Genomic DNA, 22,876 nt, shown 5'->3' on the forward strand with positions numbered 1-22,876 from the left:
GCAGGGATCAGCTGACCCTCGAGCTCCCAGAGTTGGAGCAGAGAGGTTCTGATGAAGAAAACATGGACTCAGAGGCCTCCCTCAGTATGGAGAGTCTCCTTGATGATCGACCGGGGCAAGGGGAGTCCGGAGGTCAGTAAAAAGTAGGTTGCAACCTTGTATATTTCTGTAATTCTTTCAGCTGCAGTGCCTGTGGGAATGCTGAGGCTCTCGACTACATCTATATAGGATATTAGACAGTGTCTGTGAACAGGCTGCGGTGTGATGGGCATCAAACTGATCAGTGTCAATAAGTAAACTATGTCTTTTGTCTCCCTTCAGGTCCGGCTGTGTTCCAGTTCACAGGCCGACTCCAACCTCCTCTTCAGTCCGTGTCTACGCTCCAGCCTCCATCTGCCATCCCTGAATGCGGAATTCCCCCAAATGAAGCTGTGACTCTGCAAGCTCGCCCTCCTGAAGCACAACGGCACAGCGTTTCCATGCTCACAAGCATCAAGCTGCCCCGGCGCAATGCCGCACTGCCCACGCGAAACATCAAACTGCCCCCTGGCATGGTCAGCACTGTGGGCACCATCCCTACAGATCCTGGCACTGCAGACAGGCAGGACCATCCACTGGCCGTCACTGTGCGACGACGCGAACTGCCTTCGCGGAGATCTGACAACATCTGCTCCATGTATGTGGTCACACATGAGGTTGTGTCGACCCAGGCCTCTGGCCCGACTGACGATGCCAAACCCACTCCGGCAAAGGTGCAGCGCAGGTTTTCCGACCCGCTGTCAGACCTTCCTCATGGAGCTGATGTCTCCAGCTTGTAACATTCCAACTGAATCTGGGAGTCGGCACTGGAGCTTCCACGGTTAGAGGCACACCTCCCTCTTGTCCTGCAGCTTAGCACCCAGCTCAAGAGTGAGTGATTGCCCAGGCCCAAAGTGTGAATGAGTGACGGCATGAGAGAGAGTGACTGCTTGGACAGAGTTACCTTCTCTACCACTCTGAATCGTGTGAGTGATTTATTTTACAATAAAGCCCTCTGCTGAGAGCGAACAGCAGATCAATTAAAACTGTTGTGGGGGAGGGGGATCCTTTCTGGTATGTTGAGAAGGTTGATGATCTTCCCCTCTCTGTGCCTCCATGTAACCGTTTCCCCACTGATGGAAATACATTTTTTATATATAAATAAATACAACAGTTGTTTGTTTGTCACATGCCAGTGTTGGACCAAATACAAAGACTGGCAGCATTGAATGACTCCAGACCACTAAGTGTTTTATATATTTCAATGAGAGTCTTGACTTTTCTGTTCAAATATGTGAACTTACACCCTCGGCCGGCACCTATAATAATGCAGCAATCAACAACAACTTGCATTTATATAGTACCTTTAACATAGCAAAGCGGCCCAGTGTGCTTCACAAGAGCGTTAAACCAAATTTGACAGCAACGGGCACTAAGCCACATCAGGAAATCTTAAGATTTGAATGCCACAAGGCTAATTGTAGATCTAAAACCATGCACACAGCCAAATGTTATAAGCTGTCATGCAATGCGTTATGACGACTGTACTTTGGTCCTCAGAACCTCAACTGTGTAACTAGGTGGGTTTAAAAAAAAAATGTCAAAGGAGGAAAGAGAGAGGCAGAGAGGTTGAGGGAAGGAATTCCAGAGTTTAGTGCTAAACTACCTCAGTACATTAGTCTGCAGGGAAAAGGGAATCCACAGCGGCACTGACTTGACAAGTTAACAGTCACAGACTGATCATTTATAGAAACACAATGAGCTGAAGCATAACTGTTATTCAAAGGAGCCCACAGACCAATTACAGGAAGGCACTTCTTTGCTTTGTTGACAACTGAACAAAGCTTTTGAGTTACTGTGCTGACAGGTTAATGTTCACAGATGGACAAGCCAGTACACACAATGGTCAAAACCCTCCCAAGCTGTGCTTAGATGACAGACCCCTTAATTTGAGTTTAGGCCACGGTTCTTCCTCTCCCTCCCATAGAGAACCTCTTTGCCTCTGATCAGGAGATCTCACACCACCCAGATTCAATTTGTGGCAATCAGAAGATGGGGCAAATCAGCCTGCTTCTAACAACTGCATGTAGCCTCACATACCTACCAGCAAATGCAGCACAAGACAATCAGAGCAACAAAATAAATGCACAAAACATTCCAAAAAAATGGCCAACAGATTAACCTTTCAACCAGCTCCCCAGTGACTCCGGTGGGAACAGCACTGCTCGCTGTGGTACTGACCTGTGTAGACCAGGTCAGTGCCAGATTTGATTCCTGTCTCTACTGAGCTAGTTGATCTCTATCAGGACAGCAGTAAGGATCTCTCAGTAGACACACATTTTAATAAAAACATTTTTATTATAACTATATAAACATTTTAGATAAATTTCACTTGACAGGAAGCTCCACAGCCTCCCCTCAAGAAATAAATTAACGTTAAATCAAACCATAGCATAATATCAGCCAATACTCTGACACATGCTCCACGTTTCTCATTTTTAATGGCAGGGATGGGAATGGCTAGATTCCTGTAACTTTAATTACAACACCTGAATCAATGTGAGGCTCAGAATGTTCTGGATTGGGGAAGAGCATATATTCAGCATTAGCAGAGCCTGCCCCTTCAAAAGTTTCAGTATGGCTGCCTGCCAAGTCTTAGGTTCTAGCTGCAATGATGACTGACACAGCCACACCTCCAATTGCTACCACTGTTGCTCCAAACAGCCACTTCCAAGGAATCTTCTAGAAAAGCAGAGATGAGAACAGCAGGTCACTCACATCCATACACCACGAGACAGTCATTACCCTTCCCAATGATCAGTGTGTTTTCCCCTCTTTCTGAGCTCGAGTGAGGGAGGTCAAAAGGCTAGTTCATGACCTCTTGGCAGCAGTTAGCGTATCAGTTCCTGGTCAAGGTCGTTTCATTGCCAGACCAGAATCAGACCGGGTATAAACTGCATGCAACATTGTTAGAAAAATGCCATCATTCTCTATCCAGAAACAAATTTAAAATATTGGTTGTGCTCAAGGTTAGGAATGTTAGTGCAGGGGCCCAGCACTGGTTAGATGGAGTAAAGCTCCTTCTACACTGTCCTGTGAAACACTCCCAGGACAGGTACAGCACAAGTTAGATACAGAGTAAAGCTCCCTCTACACTGTCCCAATCTCATGAGCACCCCCTACTAGACAAGGTATTTCCATGGGGACACAATCTGCACCTTGTGAGAAAGAAAAATGAAAACTGCTGTGTCTAATTCACATACCCATGATGACCGACATGGTGAGGATCGAGGGGGCACAGCCATGTCTCCGAGCATCTTCCGATACATGGCTTGCTCCATGGTCCGCTGCTCTGACTGCTTCTTCAACAGCTGGGAGAGTTCGGCCTGAACAGTCTGCAGATCAGAAGCAACAGTAACTGTTATGAGACCACAAAAAGCAGAGTGAAACAGCAGTCAGAGTGCATTCAGAAAGGGGAGAGCCTGCCCAACCAAACCCTGGACTTCTTTGAGGAACTGACAACCCAAACGACTGGGTTCTCCGATATGCAGATTGCCAAAAGACATTTGATAATATTCCATGTGAAAGGCTTTTAGTTTAATTCAAAGCTCTGTGGATTCAGGATAAGAATAGGTAGTAAATTGGATGAAGGGTTAGAAATGAGTACTGGTTATTGGATTGGGAGTATGCTAAGTGGAGGAATCCCCAAGGATTTGCACTGGGAATGTAACTGTGTCTAACTTACACTGTCATTCGGATTCAGTAACTTGCACAAATTTGCAGATGATCCCAAACTTGGAGGGATTAGAAAAGGCAGCTAGACATTACAGAATACAACAAGAACAACTTGCATTTATCTAGCACCTTTAATGTAGTAAAACGTCTCAAGTGTTACCAAGCCACATAAGGAGATATTAGGGCAGGTGACCAAAAGTTTGGTTAAAGATGTAGGCTTTAAGAAGCATCTTAAAATGAGGAAAAAGAGGTTTAGGGACGGAATTCCAGAGCTTAGGGCCATGACAGCTGAAGACACGGCTGCCAATGGTGCAGTGATGAAAATCGGGGATGCTCAAGAGGCAAGAATCGGAGAAGCGCAGCGATCTCAGAGGATTGTGGGGATGAAGCAAGGCCATGGAGGCATTTGATAAGAATTGAAATTTTTTTTTTTTTTTTTTAAAAGGCATTGCTTAACCGGCAGCCAATATAGGTCAGTGAGCACAAGAGATGATGGATGAATGGGACTTAGTGCGAGTTAGGTCACAGCGGCAGAGGATGACCTAAAGTTTAAAATCTAGAGGCAGAATGTGGGAGATCGGCCAGGAGTGCAATGGAACAGTTGAGTCTAGAGGTAACAAAGACATTAATGAGGGTTTCAGCAGCAGATGGGGTGAGGCAGAGATGTCAGGCAATATTACAGAGGTGGAAATTGGCAGTCTCAGCAATGGGCAAATATGTGGTCAGAAGTTCATTTCAGAGCAAAACATGACAGCAAGATTGCAAACCATCTGTTCTGCCTCGGACAGTTGCTAGGGAGAGGGATGGAGTCGATAGCTAGGGACCGGAGGTAGTGGTGGGCACCAAAAACAATGGCTTTGGTCTTTCCAATTTTTTTTTTCATTCATGGGATGTGGGCGTCGCTGGCTAGGCCAGCATTTATTGCCCATCCCTAATTGCCCTTGAGAAGGTGGTGGTGAGCTGCCTTCTTGAACCGCTGCAGTCCATGTGGGGTAGGTACACCCACAGTGCTGTTAGGAAGGGAGTTCCAGGATTTTGACCCAGCAACAGTGAATGAACGGCGATATAGTTCCAAGTCAGGATGGTGTGTGACTTGGAGGGGAACTTGCAGGTGGTGGTGTTCCCATGTATTTGCTGCCCTTGTCCTTCTAGTTGGTAGAGGTCGCGGGTTTGGAAGGTGCTAAGGAGCCTTGCTGCAGTGCCAATCAAGCGGGCTGCTTTGTCCTGGATGGTGTCGAGCTTTTTGAGTGTTGTTGGAGCTGCACTCATCCAGGCAAGTGGAGGGTATTCCATCACACTCCTGACTTGTGCCTTGTAGATGATGGACAGGCTTTGGGAGTCAGGAGGTGAGTTACTCGCCTCAGGATTCCTAGCCTCTGACCTGCTCTTGTAGCCATGGTATTTATATGGCTACTCCAGTTCAGTTTCTGGTCAATGGTAGCCCCTAGGATGTTGATAGTGGGGGATTCAGCGATGGTAATGCCGTTGAATGTCAAGGGGAGATGGTTAGATTCTCCCTTGTGGGAGATAGTCATTGCTGGCACTTGTGTGGCACGAATGTTACTTGCCACTTATCAGCCCAAGCCTGGATATTGTCCAGGTCTTGCTGCATTTCTACACGGACTGCTTCAGTATCTGAGGAGTCACGAATGGTGCTGAACATTGTGCAATCATCAGTGAACATCCCCACTTCTGACCTTATGATTAATTATTTAACTGGAAGTAATTTTTACGTATCCAGTACTCAATGTTGGACAAGAAGTCTGATAAATTTAGAGAGAGTTGAGGGGTTGAGTGAGGCAGTGGGTGTTGTTAGCGTACATGTGGAAACTGAAACTGTTTTCAGACAATGAAGCCGAGGTGCAGTATGGACAAGACATGTACATGAGTGGAACAATATCAGCCGTGGCTCAAAGAAAGGAAGGCTTGAATTTATATCACGCCTTTCACGGCCATTGGACATCTCAGTATTTTGCAGCCAATTAAGTACTTTTTGAAGTGTAGTCACTGTTGTAATGTAGAAAACGTGGCAGCCAATATGTGCACAGCAAGCTCCCACAAATAGCAAACTGATAATGACCAGATAATCTGTTTTTTGTGATGTTGATTGAGGAATAAATATTGGCCAGGGCATTGGTTAATCACTCCATACTCTCGCTTCTAAAATACACCCAATTTTTCAACTCTTTCTTGATATTTGCATTTCTTCATACCAGCTGAATCTACCTTCAACTATTGCTGTCAGATGTTGTTGTTCATGTTGTAACAAATCTGTCTTTCATTCCTAACTAGGTATGGAGCAAGAAAAGCTATACACTGACATAATTACCACAATGATTGTCTTCTGAATCAAGATCATTATTCAAAAGCTAACATAGGTCAAACACAAAGGCATTGTTTACAAAAAACAAGATCACAACTATTCCCTTCTACATAACCATCAAGAATTATTATCCCAGTAAAACAGCAGCTGAATGGATGGGGTAACAATAACACTCTTCAATTTTACTTTTAATTTAAATAAGTTATTTAGGGATTAAGCAAAAGTCCGATGTTCTATCATATAAAGTGTTGTCCACAAACTGTGTAAATAATGTGGGCTGTCACTTGGCTTTACTATACAATTCTTTCAAACTTATAAAAGCTAAAAAAAAACAACTGATGTTCTCCATTATTTGCCTTTTTAAAAAACAGTCTAAAGCTCAGTGCTGTTTCCTATATTGGAAGGCAGGATAGACAACATATCCTCCATGGATGGTGTTGAAAAAGCTAAGGATGAGGTTGAAAGATACCCAGGAGATTTAATATATAAACGGTCAACACAGAACATTCACCACTCGGACAGCTGCAGTCCAATATAAATCACTTCTGCTTCTTCTTAGGCAGTCCCTCAGGAACGATGATGACTTTCTTCCACTCCAGAATTGTGGGTCCTTAGGTGACTGAATAATCCAATTTTGGATCCGCACACTCTGCCACAGGCGGGGCAGGTGGTGTTTGGTGGTGGGTTTTTTTTTTTAACGGCCAAGCCAACCCAATGGAGTCAGCACTCTTCTGGTTTACATTTCCAGAAGTTGTATCCAGCACCTTGTTCCGTGAGCTGGCCTTCTCCTGCCCGCCTTGTCTCACTCAGGGCAGCGATATCAATGTTGGAGCAGTGGAGTTCTCAGGCCATGATAGTGGTGCAACGTTCAGGTCTGTCACTGCTGGGGTTGTCCATGAAAGTCCTGATATTCCAGGCCCCGAAGTTCATTTTGAGGGGGTAGAAGATTCATGGATTCTTTAACGTGGGGTGGCCGTTGCACACCGACTACCACACAGTCCGAGTGAAGTAAGGTCTTTGTCCAAGGGCAAGGACGGCCGAGACCAGGTTCTGCTACATGGACGGGGATTAATACATACACATGGCCAGCACATCCAGCTGGCGAGCCTGGATGCAGGCCATGTGGATCTGCCCCAGGGTGTTCTTGAAGGGGTAGCTGAAAGCCTGCTCCAAGGGCTCCCATCACACACACACCCCCACCCCCTATATACACACTGGGCATTGTGGCAGTGGTGTCGACGAGACTATTCCTCACTTGTGAATGAACCTTTGCCTGTCTACCTTGAAGGTTAGGCTTCCGCTCAGCAATATACGACAGCAATCCTGATTGCCGACACTCCACCTGCAGGCCTCTCACTCACCTTGTTTGATGGTTCCAGTCTTGCAGCTTTCCTCAGGACAGGTATGGCCTCCGTGTATTCACCCTGCAGGGCCAGGACCTGCAGGAAACAGAAAATGAACCGGTGGAAGGGGGTTGGGGTACAGACTCCTCTCATCCTGCCAATTAAACCAACAGTTTCAGGTTTCAGTTTCAGACAAATGTTCACTCCAGACATGTAAACCCCAACGGTGAGTGCGGACCTCAAGATCAGGCACACAGAAGGGCTGCGAACCTTCCTGTGTGAATAGCCTCCCAATATCTAACTGTCCAGGCCCACGTGACACACAGTAACTGCGAGATAGAAGGAGGTAATTGGGAAAGCAGCGAGGACACCTTGGTTCCCGTCATGCAAAGCCCAGCGCTCACTAAGGGATGCCGCAACAGAACACGGTTTGTGTTCAGGTTACAGAGACTGAAACAATATCAGGTCGTTCAGCTCTTTCTGGGTTTGTATGTCTGGGATGGTGCAACTACACATTGGGCCATCAGGGAGCTGGAGCCCCAAGCTCTGTAGATGCCATCAACATATAAACCACGGAGCTGCCCTGGTCATCTTCCATGGCATGGTACATGGGGAGTCAAAGCCAGGGGAAGGTAATGCAGGGTTCAAGATTAGTGGATAATTTAACCAACACACACACACACAGGTAATTTAGTTCCTATTTTCAAGTCATAGATTCTGCCCTTGTTTTTATATTCCATTATAAATTCCTGTGTTCACATTTATAATGGAAACTTTCTATTTAAACATGTCATGCTAATTACACCCTCCCATCACTGGTGGTGTTGCAAAGTGGCACAGTTACATTACATTAATTACACTACATTAAGGCAGTTCCCAATCTAAATGTGGGCATAATCATTTATAGTGGAGAAAGCTTGACAGGAAGTGCACACAGCATAAGTGTAATCTGTTATAGAGATATTAATTTAAGGTTTATAATATTCAGGTTAGCCTTCAGTTGAACCTGGGCCTACCTTTCCTTTCCTGAAGAGTGCCTTGACATTGTTCGGTTGGTGCTTGAGGGCAGAATTTGAGGATTTAAGTGCAGCCTCAAAGTGTTCCAGCTTTAACTGGGCGGCTGCTAGATTATTCAGACATTTCACCTTCACCCCCATCAACTCCTCCTCCTCCTCCTCCGCAAAGTCAACTGAAAATTAACATTGATTATCAAAAAAGAGAGAGAGAGAAAGGGGCCCATGTCTAACAACTGGGGAAACAATGCAGAGAAAAAAGCAAACCAAATGTTGGGTTACAGAGCTGCGAGACTGCCCTGCAAACACATTGCAAGCTGGTAGAATATTCCTGTGTTTTGTACGTGTGAAGGTTTATGTGACAATAGTGCACATGGAACAACATCCATTGAGTGTCCACACACGAAATTAATTTAAAACTCCTAATTGTGCTCCAGGAAGTAATTAGCAGTGTCTGACAAGGATCAATGCTGAGGCATCAACTATTCACAATATTCATGACTTAGACAACACAATAGAGAACCAGATATCCAAGTTTGCGAGTGATAAAGATTGGTGATATAGTAAGCAGTGTAGGGGAGACAGTGGCGTAGTGGGAATGTTGCTGAACTGGTAATCAAGGCCCAGGCTAATGCCCTGCAGACGCAAGTTCAAATCCTATCATAGCAGCTGGTGGAATTTAAATTCAATTAAATAAATTCAATTAATTAATAAAAAATCTAGAATTGAAAGTTAGTCTCAGTAATGGAGGCACGAAACTATTGATTGTCGCAAAAACCCATCTGGTTCACTAATGTCCTTTAGGGAATAAAATCTGCCGTCCTTACCTGGTCTGGCCTACATGTGACTCCAGAACCACAGCAATGTGTTTTAGTTTAGTTTAGAGATACAGCACTGAAACAGGCCCTTCGGCCCACCGAGTCTGTGCCGACCATCAACCACCCATTTATACTAATCCTACACTAATTCCCTATTCTTACCACATCCCCACCTGTCCCTATATTTCCCGACCACCTACCTATACTAGGGGCAATTGCTAATGGCCAATTTACCTACCAACCTGCAAGTCTTTGGCATGTGGGAGGAAACCAGAGCACCCGGAGGAAACCCACGCAGACACAGGGAGAACTTGCAAACTCCACACAGGCAGTACCCAGAATTGAACCCGGGTCGCTGGAGCTGTGAGGCTGCGGTGCTAACCACTGCGCCACTGTGCCGCCCATGTGGGTGACTCTTAACTGCCCTCTGACATGGCCTAGCAAGCCACTCAGTTCAAGGGCAATTAGGGATGGGCAACAAATGCTGGCTTTTCCAGCAATGTCCACATCCCATGAAAGACCATATAAAAAATATGTCGGCATAAAATTACAAAAACACACTGATAGATTAAGTGAGTGGGTAAAACTACAGCTGGTGGATTTCAACACAAGCAAGTGTGAGGTCATCCATTTTGGACCAAAAAAGGGAAAAGTCCCAGTATTATTGAAATGATGTAAAGCTAGGAACAGTGAGGTGCACAGAGATTTATGGATCCATGTACACAGATCACTAAAATGTAAGAGTCAGGTACAAAAAAATAATCACAAAAGCTAATGGAATGTTAGCCTTTCTAACTAGAGGGCGAGAATATAATGGGGAGGGAGTTTTGCTTCAGTTATACACAGCCTTGGATAGACCATATCTGGAGTAACTGTACAGTCCTGGGCAGTGTACCTTAGAAAGGACATACTGACTTTGGAAGGAGTGCAGTGTAGATTCACCAGAATGTTCCCACTGCTCCAGGGGTTAGATTGAGAAGAACTTACATAGTCTAGGCTTATATTCCCTGAAATATAGAAGACAAGAAATAGGAGCAGGAGTAGACCATATGTCCCATCGAGCCTGCTCTGCCACTCGATACGATCATGGCTGATCTTGGGCTTCAATTCCACTTTCCTGCCCGCTCCCCATATCCATTGATTCCCGAGACCAAAAATCTATCTATCCCAGCCTTAAATGTATTCAATGATGGAGCATCCACAACCCTCTGGGGTAGAGAATTCCAAAGATTCACAACCCTATGAGCGTAGTATAATTTCTCCTTATCAGAGTCCTGAATGATTGACCCCTTATGTCCCCGTGTTCTAGATTCCCTGACCAGTGGGAACAATCTCTCAGCTTCTACCCTATCAAACCCTTTCAGAATCTTGTATGTCTCAATTAGATCGCCTCTCATTCTTCTAAACTCCAGAGAATATAGGCTCAATTTACTCAGCCTCTCATCACAGGACGACCCCCTCATCCCAGGGACCAATTTAGTAAATCTTCGCTGCACTGCCTCCAGTGCAAGTATATCCTTTCTTAAATGTGGAGACCAAAACTGCACACAGTATTCCAGGTGCAGTCTCACCAAAGCCCTGTACAATTTTAGTAAGACTTCTTTATTCCTGTACTCCAACCCCCTTGCAATAAAGGCGAACATGCCATTTGCCCTCCTAATAGCCTGCTGCACCTGCATGTTAATTTTGTGCGTTCCTTGTACGAGTATTCCCAAGTCTCTCTGATCATCAAAACTTACCAATTTCACACCTTGTAAAAATAGAAAAGCAGAATTTTTTTTTTAAACCAAAGTGAAAAACTTCACACTTCCCTACATGATACTCAATTTGCCATCTTGTTGCCCACTCACTTAACCTGTCTATATCTTTTTGCAGCCTCTCTAAATCCTCCCCACAGCTTACCTTTCCACCAAGCTTTGTACCATCAGCAAACTTAGATACATTACTCTGTCTCTTCATCCAAGTCATTAATATAGAGTGCAAATAGCTGAGGCCCCACCACTGATCCTTGCAGCACCTGACTATTCACTGCCTGCCAACTTGAAAATGCCCCAGTTATGCCCACTCTCTGCTTCCTATCTGTTAACCAATCCTCTATCCATGCTAATATATTACCCCCAACACCATGAGCCCTTATCTTGCCTATTAATCTTTTATGTGGCACCTTATCAAATGCCTTTTGAAAATCCAGGTATACAATTTCTGCTGGTTCCCCTTTATCTACTCTACCAGTTACATCCTCAAAAAACTATAATAAATTTGTCAGAAAAAATCTCCCTTTACTAAAACCATGCTGACTTATTCTAATCATACTGTGCTTTTCCAAGTGTAATGTTAAGACTTCTTTAATAATAGTTTCCAGCATTTTCCCAACGACTGATGTTAGGCTCACTGGACTGTAGTTCCCGGTTTTCTCTCTACCTCCTTTCTTGAAAAGCGACGTAACATTTGCCAATTTCCAATCTGATGGGACCCTTCCTGAATCTAAGGAATTCTGGAAAATCGTAGTCAGCGCATCCACTATCTCTTTTAGAACCCTAGGATGTAGGCTATCTGGTCCCGGGCACTTGTCAGATTATAGTCCCTCAACATTCTTCAATACTTTTTCTCGGCTGAAATCAATATCCTTAATTTTCTCACTCTTTTTAACCCCTAGGTTACTGCCTATTTCTGGTATGGAACTTGTATCTTCTACTGTGAAGACAGACACAAAATATTTGTTCAATGCCTCTGCCATTTCCTCATTCCCCATGATGATTTCTTCTGTCTCTGCCACTAAGGGACTAACGTCTATTTTAGCTACTCTCTTCCTTTTTATGTACTTATAAAAGCTCTTACAATCTGTTTTTATATTGCTGGCTAGTTTACTCTCATTCTATTTTTTTCCCCTAGTCAACTTTTTGGTGGCCCTTTGGCTGGTTTCTAAAATACTCCCAACTCCTCAGACTTACTACTATTTTTTGCAACATTGTAAACCTCTTCTTTTAGTCCAATACTCTCAACTTCCTGAATGAGCGACAGATGGGTCTTTCTGGACGAGTTTTTGTTTTTGAACGGAATGCACTTTTGCAAAAACCCTTTGAATTGTTTCTTTAAATGTTTCCCACTGTTCATTTACTGCCATACCTTCCTGTCTATTTACCCAATTAACCTTAGCCAGTTCTCCCCTTATACCTTCGTAATTGGCTTTGTTTAAGATTCTTGTTTGTGATTGAAATGTGTCACTTTCAAACTCAACATGAAATTCAATGGTATTATGCTCAATATTTCCCATTGGATCTTCTACTATGATATTGCTGATTAACTTTGCTTCGTTACACAATACAAGATCTAAGATAGCTTTATCCCTAGTTGGTTCTACAACGTATTGCTTCAAGAAACTGTCAGGAAAGCATTCCACAAATTCATTTTCCGGACCACTGTTGCCAATTTGATTGTCCCAGTCTATATGCAGATTAAAGTCCCCCACAATTAATACATTATCTTTTTTACATGTTCCAATAATTTCCCATTTAACGCTCTGTCCAATAATATAACTACAGTTAGGGGGCCTGTAAATTACTCCCACCAGTATTTTCTGACTCCTGCTATTCCTAATTCCCACCCAAACTGATTCTACTTCATGATCTTCTGAGGCCAGATCCCTTCTTATTAATGTCCTTATGTCATTCTTTACTATCAGGGCTACCCCTCCTCCTTTGCGATTCTGTCTGTCTATCCAAAATATTGTAGACCCTGGAATATTAATTTCCCAACCTTGATCTCCTTGTAACCAGGTCTCAGTAATGGCAATTAGATCTAGATCATTTACCTCTATTCGTGCCACTAGTTCATTTATCTTATTACAAATGCTTCGTGCATTCAGATAAAAAAAACTTTAATTTCATGTTTTTACCTCTATTCCCTGCAATTACCTTATTTGCTGATGTACAATTTTTGTTAAATTCTCCGTCCCTTCCTGTCCCATTCTGTTGGGAGTTACCCACATCACTATCCTGCTCCAATACCCTGACCTCTCTCTTTGGATTTCTAAATTTCCCTTTACCCAAACCCTCCCCCACTCTGTTAGTTTAAAGCCCTGTCCACAGCCCTAGTTAAGGTTAAGGGGTGATTAATTGAGATTTTTAGGATTTTGAAAGGAAATTTTTTTTTTATTATTCTTTCAAGGGATGTGAGCAACACTGGCTAAGCCATAATTTATTGCCCATCCTTAATTGCCCTTGAGAAGGTGGTGGTGAGCTGCCTTCTTGAACCGCTGCAGTCCATGTGAGGTAGATACACCCACAGTGGTGTTAGGAAGGGAGTTCCAGGATTTTGACCCAGTGACAGTGAAGGAACGGCGATATAGTTCCAAGTCAGGATGGTGTGTGACTTGGAGGGGAACTTGCAGGTGGTGGTGTTCCCATGTATTTGCTGTCCTTGTCCTTCTAGTTGGTAGAGGTCACAGGTTTGGAAGATGCTGTTGAAGGTACTTTGGTGAGTTGCTGCAGCGCATCTTGTAGATGGTACACACTGCTGCCACTGTGTGTCGGTGGTGGAGGGAGTGAATGTTTGTGGATGGGGTGCCAATCAAGCGGGCTGCTTTGTCCTGGATAGTGCCGAGCTTCTTGAGTGTTGTTGGAGTTGCACCCATCCAGGCAAGTGGAGAGTATTCCATCACACTCCTGATTTGTGCCTTGTAGATGGTGGTCAGGCTTTGGGGAGCCAGGAGGTGAGTTACTCGCTGCAGGATTCCTCGCCTCTGACCTGCTCTTGTAGCCACGGTATTTATATGGCTATTCCAGTTCAGTTTCTGGTCAATGGTAACCCCCAGGATATTAATAGTGGGGGATTCAGTAACCGCAATGCCATTGAATGTCATGGGGAGATGGTTAGATTCTCTCTTGTTGGAGATGGTCATTGTCTGGCACTTGTGTTGCATGAATGTAACTTGCCACTTACCAGCTCAAGCCTGGTTATTGTCCAGGTCTTGCTACATTTCTACACGGACTGTGTCAGTATCTGAGCAGTTGCGAATGGTGAACATTGTACAATCATCAGCGAACATCCCCACTTCTGACCTTATGATGGAGGGAAGGTCATTGATGAAGCAGCTGAAGATGGTTGGGCCTCGGAATTAATAGGGTAGATGGAGAGAAACCCTTTTCACAGGTGGGGCAGTCCATGTAAAGGGGACATAACAAAATGAAAGCCAGATCTTTCAGGAGAGAAGTTAGGAAACACTTCTTCATGCAAAGAAGTGTGGAAACTCTCCCTTACAAAAAGTAGGTGCTGGCTCAATTAATCATTTTAAATCAGAGATTGATGGATTTTTGCTGGACAACAGTATTAAGGATATAATGCGAAAGCACATCAGCCAGAATCTCACTGAATGGTTGATCAGACTGGAGGGGCTGAATGGCCTCCTCCTTTTTCTGTATTCTTCACACTGGCTACCATCTTCCATTGAGGACCAGTCTAACAACCCCTGATGGAGTGAGGTGCTGAACATACCTTTGGAGTTGGAGTTTATGATGTTGAGGGCGATGTCATATGAACTGATTGCAAAGACGTATTCATTCCGCAGGAAGTAGGTGTTCCCTCGCTCTCGTTTCTTATTAGCCAGCAGCAGCCTCTCCGTCCCCGACAGGAGTTCGATATCTGGGCTGTCAGTCACTGAGAGAAGCTGAACCTCCAACTGGACGGTGGCGTTTGGGGGGACAATGGGCTGGGAACTAGCAGGGGATGAGAAACAGCATTAGACAGAAAACACCCTTACACAACTCCCACGGCTTCAGCCTTGCAATCGGTTCCATGTAGAAGGTGCCGCTTAGCAGATTTACCTTAAGAAACAGATGACCCCTGGGAACAGTGCATTGGGTACATGTTCCCTCTGGGAACGGGATATAATCCATCTTGGAATAATAAGCTGAAACTGATAGCTGCAACACTCCAAAATTCAGTGAGGATCAATCCAACTCCTCATGGACAAACCACACTGCAAATAGGCCATAGGTAAACAGCAATCTCACTCAGAGCAGTGACACAGCAGCTTGGCAATATAGAGGGAGCTTTACTCTGTATCTAACCCCGTGCTGAACTGTCCTGGGAGTGTTTGATGGGGACAGTGTAGAGGGAGCTTCACTCTGTATCTAACCCCGTGCTGTACCTGTCCTGGGAGTGTTTGATGGGGACAGTGTAGAGGGAGCTTTGCTTTGTATCTATCCCGTGCTGTACCTGTCCTGGGACTGTTTGATGGGGACAGTGTAGAGGGAGCTTTACTCTGTATCTAACCCCCGTACTGTACCTGTCCTGGGAGTGTTTGATGGGGACAGTGTAGAGGGAGTTTTACTCTGTATCTAACCCCATTTTTTTTTTTCTTTTATTTTTTTTTGGGAACTGAGGGAGCAAGTCTCTCAGCACCAGAGTCCCCCTTTTATACAGCTTCACTCTGTATCTAACCCCCTTGCTGTACCTTGTCCTGGGAGTGTTTGATGGGGGACAGTGTAGAGGGAGCTTTACTCTGTATCTAACCCCCGTGCTGTACTTGTCCTGGGAGTGTTTGATGGGGACAGTGTAGAGGGAGCTTTACTCTGTATCTAATCCCCGTACTGTACCTGTCCTGGGAGTGTTTGATGGGGACAGTGTAGAGGGAGCTTTACTCTGTATCTAACCCCCGTACTGTACCTGTCCTGGGAGTGTTTGATGGGGACAGTGTAGAGGGAGCTTTACTCTGTATCTAACCCCATGCTGTACCTGTCCTGGGAGTGTTTGATGGGGACAGTGTAGAGGGAGCTTTACTCTGTATCTAACCCCTGTACTGTACCTGCCCTGGGAGTGTTAATGGGACCTGGACCCCAGTGAACGTCAATGCTCTGTGTGGTGGGGGACTGAAGTAGAGAAACCGCCCAGTGAGACTGCAGTAAAGGACTGGGCTTTGCTGCTTCTGATGGCTCAGCTCTCATTAGGAGTCTTGCACACCCACCTGCCCAGACTGCCGTAGGCATACTTCGAGTCAGAGATAATTCGTGCCACTTCATCCCGGTCCATCAGCTGGACACAGAGATCTAACGCCTGCAGAGGGAGAGAGACACCCTTAAACAATGGCCTCACTCAAAGTGCTTCTGCAAGACATTGAGGCACCAACAGCCCTCCCTGCACAAACCTGGATAACGTCACCATCCCCCACGGTGAAAGCAAGAGCCGGATCTTCCTCTACCTCCGTCCCATCCTCTAACATCATCTTCAGCCGTACCATTACATTCTGACCTTTCTGCGGCCTCGACTCCTCATTCTGACCAGCTACCAGAACTTTCTTCTTCAGAAGCCCATTCCCTGCAGGAAAGACCATGGACATCAAGCTCCTGTAGTGTTTGTACCGTGCATTGGATAAGAGCAGGATTGGGCTCGGCGGTGATGCCCTCCAGCGTCAAATATCCTGTGACACACAGCATCTGGGCTTACATACGAACAATGGGAAGCTGCGAGAGTCTTGCCTCTGGGGGAGGAGGGGGAGAAACATTAGAATTTGGGCTTCAGATCTACAAAAGAAAAAATGGTAGAAATGGAAATCAGATACGATGTGAAGCCCATCTGTCACTGGGTGCAGCCTTCACCATCACTTGAAGCCTGCAACTGAGCCTGTGCGTTGAGGGAGGGAAAACTAAAACTAATGAAGGCATTTTATTAAATCAGGGTTAACACCAAAGAAAAAGATCGGCCACTGGGAGACGGGCCTTGATTTAATATCTCAGCTGAAAGACAGCACCTCCAACAGCGCGGCGCCCCCTCAGTACTGACCCTCCGACAGTGCAGCGGCGCCCCCTCAGTACTGACCCTCCGACAGTGCAGCGGCGCCCCCTCAGTACTGACCCTCCGACAGTGCAGCGGCGCCCCCTCAGTACTGACCCTCCGGCAGTGCAGCGGCGCCCCCTCAGTACTGACCCTCCGACAGTGCAGCGGCGCCCCCTCAGTACTGACCCTCCGACAGTGCAGCGGCGCCCCCTCAGTACTGACCCTCCGACAGTGCAGCGGCGCCCCCTCAGTACTGACCCTCCGACAGTGCAGCGGCGCCCCCTCAGTACTGACCCTCCGACAGTGCAGCGGCGCCCCCTCAGTACTGACCCTCCGACAGTGCAGCGGCGCCCCCTCAGTACTGACCCTCCGACAGTGCAGCGGCGCTCCCTCAGTACTGACCCTCCGACAGTGCAGCGGCGCTCCCTCAGTACTGACCCTCCGACAGCGCGGCGCTCCCTCAGTACTGACCCTCCGACAGCGCGGCGCTCCCTCAGTACTGACCCTCCGACAGCGCGGCGCTCCCTCAGTACTGACCCTCCGACAGCGCGGCGCTCCCTCAGTACTGACCCTCCGACAGCGCGGCGCTCCCTCAGTACTGACCCTCCGACAGCGCGGCGTTCCCTCAGTACTGACCCTCCGACAGCGCGGCGCTCCCTCAGTACTGACCCTCCGACAGCGCGGCGCTCCCTCAGTACTGACCCTCCGACAGCGCGGCGCTCCCTCAGTACTGACCCTCCGACAGCGCGGCGCTCCCTCAGTACTGACCCTTTAACAGTGCAGCACTCCTTTGTGTTTGACCAATTTATGAGTTCTTTTTGAGAATGTAGGTAGTCGGGTAAATAAAGGGGAGCCAGTAAATATAGCATATTTGGATTTCAAAAAGGCATTTGATAAGGTGCGACGTAAAAGTTTATTATGCAAGATAAGGGCACACGGAGTTGGCAGTAATATATCATGGATAGAGGATTGGTTAACAGACAAGAAGCAGAGTGTAAGGATAAATGGGGCCTTTTCAAGTTGGCAGGCTGTAACTAATGGAGTGCTGCAAGGATCAGTGCTGGGGCCTCAGATATTTGTGATCTATATTAAGAATTTGACGAAGAGACCAAGAGTAAGTACCTAAATTTGCTGATGATACAAAGCTAGGTGGGAATGTAAGCTGTGAGAAGGACACAAAGAAGCTGCAAACAGATACAGGCAGGTTAAGTGAGTGGGCAACAAGGTGACAGATGGAGTATAATGTGGGGAAGTGTGAGTTTATACATTTGGTAAGAATAGAAAAGCAGAATATTTTTTTTCAAAAGGTGTGAAACTTGTAAATGCTGATGTTCAGAAAGACTTGGCTGTAATACAAGAAAAACAGAAAGTTAGCATGCATGTACAGCAAGTAATTAGAAAGGCAAATGGCTTCTTGGTCATTATTGCAAGGGATTGGAGTACAAGAACAAGGGAGTCTTGCGACAATTGAACAGGACTTTGGTAAGGCTACAACTGGAGTAGTGTGCACAGGTTTGGTCTCCTTATCGAAGGAAGGATATATTTAACTTGGGAGTGCAGTGAAGGTTCACGAGATTAATTCCTCAGATGAGAGGTTGAATAGATTGTACCTATACTCTCTGGAATTTAAGGGGAGAGATAAACTCATTGAAATATATAAGATTCTGAGGGGTCTTGACAGGGTAGATGCGGAGAGGCTGTTTGCCCTGTTTGGACAGTCTAGAACTAGGGGTCATAGTTTTAGGATAAGGGGTCAGTTATTCAAGACTGAGATAAGGAGAAATTCCTTCAATCAGAGGGTTGTTAATATTTGGAATTTTCTACCCCAGAGGACTGTGGATACTCAGTCATTGAGTATATTCAAGACTGAGATCAGTAGACTTTTGAACACTAGGAAATCAAGGGATATGGGGATCGAGTGGGAAAGTGGAATCGAGATCCATGATCATACTGAAAGGTGCAGCAGGTGCGAGGGGCCATATGGCGTACTGTTCCTATTTCTAATATTCTCTGTGCCACCCCTCCGACAGGGCAGTGTGCCCTCGGTGCTAAAGTAAGGCTGATCTGTGGGAGAAACGTTATAGGTTATAGCGTGAGAGACAGTTCACCATACCCAGGACCTGTAGCCACTCCTCATCTGGTTTCTGTGAACTGTCCAGGTTTCCTGCCCCGCTCTGGGACTCTCCATTCATCTCCATGACACTGGGCTCTGAACTTTCCTCAGCTCCACTCCAGATCTCTGGTTCCTTTGGGAGTCCTACATCTTCCAGAGAGGGGAGCTCACTCATGTCATCCTCATCGGTGTCGCCATTAATTATCTCTACATCCTCGCCGCTGTCCAGGAGAGAGGCTTTTGCGTAGATTGGAGGCTTCCCTGAGGTCAGGGTGACACCCTGCTTGTTCCCCTGGGTCTGTGACGTTGCATCTCCAGCTGCTCCCTGAGAATCCCAGACCAACTCCTCCATTTTGCCTCAGAAACTGCAAGAGAGAAAAACAAATTAAAAATAAATTATTGTAACTGGCTCGGGATTCAGAATCAATAAGCTCCTGTGTCCCCATGGACTTGGAAAATCATCCAGGGTTCTCATTCCCAGCTGCTGTCCAGTGGCCCAGAGGAATGGACGATGGGGGACAGCACTGAGGAGAGGATGATGGTCAACGACGATGCTCCTACAGTCGAATAGCATGCCAGACTCTCAAATGAAGATTTGGTAACTTGGCTCCTGGTTACCAGAGGGGAGCATGTATCAATAAACTGCACCCCAGCAAACATCATCACCTTCAGGGAAGGAGGAACAGTCAGAGAGACTGTCTGGTTAGTTACTGCATGGCTGACGACTACAGGAGGCACCGGCCCTTTGCCTGCACTGAGCAGCTGAGGCCACTTTGCAACATTGGAGGCCTCGACTCCATTAATCTCTACACATATAGTAAACCAACAGATTCACTGTAGTAAATTCAAACACAGACTGGAACAGGCAACAGCACTGAACTCAAAGAGCAATTCATTGGCTGAAAGGCCCTCATCACCCCCCCCTCCCCCATTTACACTCTCTCTTTCCCTCTCTCACGCACCCCCTCCCCCCATTTACAGTCTCTCCCACCCCCCCCCCAATTTACACCCTCTCCCTTTCCCCCCATTTACACACTCTTTCCTCTACCCCCATTTACACACTCTCCACCCCCCCCAATTTACACCCTCTCCCTTTCCCCCCATTTACACACTCTTTCCCCTCCCCCATTTACACACTCTTTCCTCTACCCCCATTTACACACTTTCCTCTACCCCCATTTACACACTTTCCTCTACCCCCATTTACACACTTTCCTCTACCCCCATTTACACACTTTCCTCTACCCCCATTTACACACTTTCCTCTACCCCCATTTACACACTTTCCTCTACCCCCATTTACACACTTTCCTCTACCCCCATTTACACACTTTCCTCTACCCCCATTTACACACTTTCCTCTACCCCCATTTACACACTTTCCTTTACCCCCATTTACACACTTTCCTTTACCCCCATTTACACACTCTCCACCCCCATTTACACACTCTCCACCCCCATTTACACACTCTCCACCCCCATTTACACACTCTCCACCCCCATTTACACACTCTCCACCCCCATTTACACACTCCCCCCATCCCATTTACACACTCCCCCCCCATCCCATTTACACACTCCCCCCCCATCCCATTTACACACTCCCCCCCCATCCCATTTACACACTCCCCCCCCATCCCATTTACACACTCCCCCCCATCCCATTTACACACTCCCCCCCATCCCATTTACACACTCCCCCCCATCCCATTTACACACTCCCCCCCATTTACACACTCCCCCCCCATTTACACACTCCCCCCCCATTTACACACTCCCTCCCCCATTTACACACTCCCTCCCCCATTTACACACTCCCCCCCCCCCTTTACACTCTTTCCTCCCCCCCCCATTTACACTCTTTCCTCCCCCCCCCCCATTTACACTCTTTCCTCCCCCCTCCCATTTACACTCTTTCCTCCCCCCCCATTTACACTCTTTCCTCCTCCCCCCCCATTTACACTCTTTCCTCCTCCCCCCCATTTACACTCTTTCCTCCTCCCCCCCCCATTTACACTCTTTCCTCCTCCCCCCCCCCCATTTACACTCTTTCCTCCTCCCCCCCCCCATTTACACTCTTTCCTCCTCCCCCCCCCCATTTACACTCTTTCCTCCTCCTCCCCCCATTTACACTCTTTCCTCCTCCCCCCCCCATTTACACTCTTTCCTCCTCCCCCCCCATTTACACTCTTTCCTCCTCCCCCCCCCATTTACACTCTTTCCTCCTCCCCCCCCCATTTACACTCTTTCCTCCTCCCCCCCCCCATTTACACTCTTTCCTCCTCCCCCCCCCCCATTTACACTCTTTCCTCCTCCCCCCCCCCATTTACACTCTTTCCTCCTCCCCCCCCCCCCATTTACACTCTTTCCTCCTCCCCCCCCCCCCATTTACACTCTTTCCTCCTCCCCCCCCCCATTTACACTCTTTCCTCCTCCCCCCCCCCATTTACACTCTTTCCTCCTCCCCCCCCCATTTACACTCTTTCCTCCTCCCCCCCCCATTTACACTCTTTCCTCCTCCCCCCCCATTTACACTCTTTCCTCCTCCCCCCCCCCCATTTACACTCTTTCCTCCTCCCCCCCCCATTTACACTCTTTCCTCCTCCCCCCCCCATTTACACTCTTTCCTCCCCCCCCCATTTACACTCTTTCCTCCCCCCCCCCCCACCATTTACACTCTTTCCTCCCCCCCCCCACCATTTACACTCTTTCCTCCTCCCCCCCCATTTACACTCTTTCCTCCCCCCCCCCCCCATTTACACTCTTTCCTCCCCCCCCCCATTTACACTCTTTCCTCCCCCCCCCCCCATTTACACTCTTTCCTCCCCCCCCCCCCCATTTACACTCTTTCCTCCCCCCCCCCATTTACACTCTTTCCTCCCCCCCCCCCATTTACACTCTTTCCTCCCCCCCCCCCATTTACACTCTTTCCTCCCCCCCCCCCATTTACACTCTTTCCTCCCCCCCCCCCATTTACACTCTTTCCTTCCTCCCCCCCCATTACACTCTTTCCTCCTCCCCCCATTTACACTCTTTCCTCCCTCCCCCCATTTACACTCTTTCCTCCCCCCCCCCCACCATTTACACTCTTTCCTCCCCCCCCCCACCATTTACACTCTTTCCTCCTCCCCCCCCATTTACACTCTTTCCTCCCCCCCCCCCCCATTTACACTCTTTCCTTCCTCCCCCCCCATTACACTCTTTCCTCCTCCCCCCATTTACACTCTTTCCTCCCTCCCCCCATTTACACTCTTTCCTCCCCCCCCCCCATTTACACTCTTTCCTCCCCCCCCCCCATTTACACTCTTTCCTCCCCCCCCCCCATTTACACTCTTTCCTCCCCCCCCCCATTTACACTCTTTCCTCCCCCCCCCCCATTTACACTCTTTCCTCCACCCCCCCCTATTACACTCTTTCCTCCCCCCCCCATTTACACTCTTTCCTCCCTCCCCCCATTTACACTCTTTCCTCCTCCCCCCACCCAATTTACACTCTTTCTCTCTACCCCCTCCCCTCCATTTAAACACTCCCTCTCTCTCCCAACCACTTACATTCTCTTTCTCGCTTTCCCACCTTGTTCCTTATTTCCGGTTTTCACCCACAAGCCCCGCCCTCGCCACTCCAATGGTCGGAAGCCCTCAGCTCCATGTGTTCATTGGATGCTCCACACGTCAATCATATTCACTTCCGCTTCCTCTACGCCTCAGACATCAAACTCCATCATTTTAAGGAACACCCAC

At 47.1% G+C, this 22,876-nt stretch overlaps 2 protein-coding genes across 2 annotated transcripts in view; one reads left to right on the forward strand and one right to left on the reverse strand.

Annotated features, from left to right (window-relative positions):
• LOC137351331 (unconventional myosin-IXb-like) overlaps positions 1-1,283 on the forward strand; it is a 146,308-nt gene extending 145,025 nt beyond the window's left edge. Inside the window, 2 exon segments of the mRNA XM_068015768.1 lie at positions 5-132; positions 322-1,283. Of these exon segments, the coding sequence (XP_067871869.1) occupies positions 5-132; positions 322-818 (625 nt within the window). The 3' untranslated portion in view covers positions 819-1,283.
• Positions 1,284-2,356: 1,073 nt separating this feature from the next.
• On the reverse strand, positions 2,357-22,750 carry fkbp8 (FKBP prolyl isomerase 8). Its single transcript, XM_068015977.1, has 9 exons — positions 22,688-22,750; positions 19,137-19,501; positions 16,395-16,564; positions 16,215-16,303; positions 14,744-14,964; positions 8,436-8,608; positions 7,438-7,515; positions 3,282-3,413; positions 2,357-2,760 (listed from the first exon to the last, which is right to left on the reverse strand). Exons 2-9 carry the CDS (start codon positions 19,486-19,488, stop codon positions 2,674-2,676), a joined length of 1,302 nt encoding a protein of 433 aa, XP_067872078.1. The 5' UTR covers positions 19,489-19,501; positions 22,688-22,750; the 3' UTR covers positions 2,357-2,673.
• Positions 22,751-22,876: the final 126 nt, after the last annotated feature.

Source organism: Heterodontus francisci, chromosome 36, assembly GCF_036365525.1.
Source record: "Heterodontus francisci isolate sHetFra1 chromosome 36, sHetFra1.hap1, whole genome shotgun sequence".
Taxonomy (NCBI): domain Eukaryota; kingdom Metazoa; phylum Chordata; class Chondrichthyes; order Heterodontiformes; family Heterodontidae; genus Heterodontus; species Heterodontus francisci.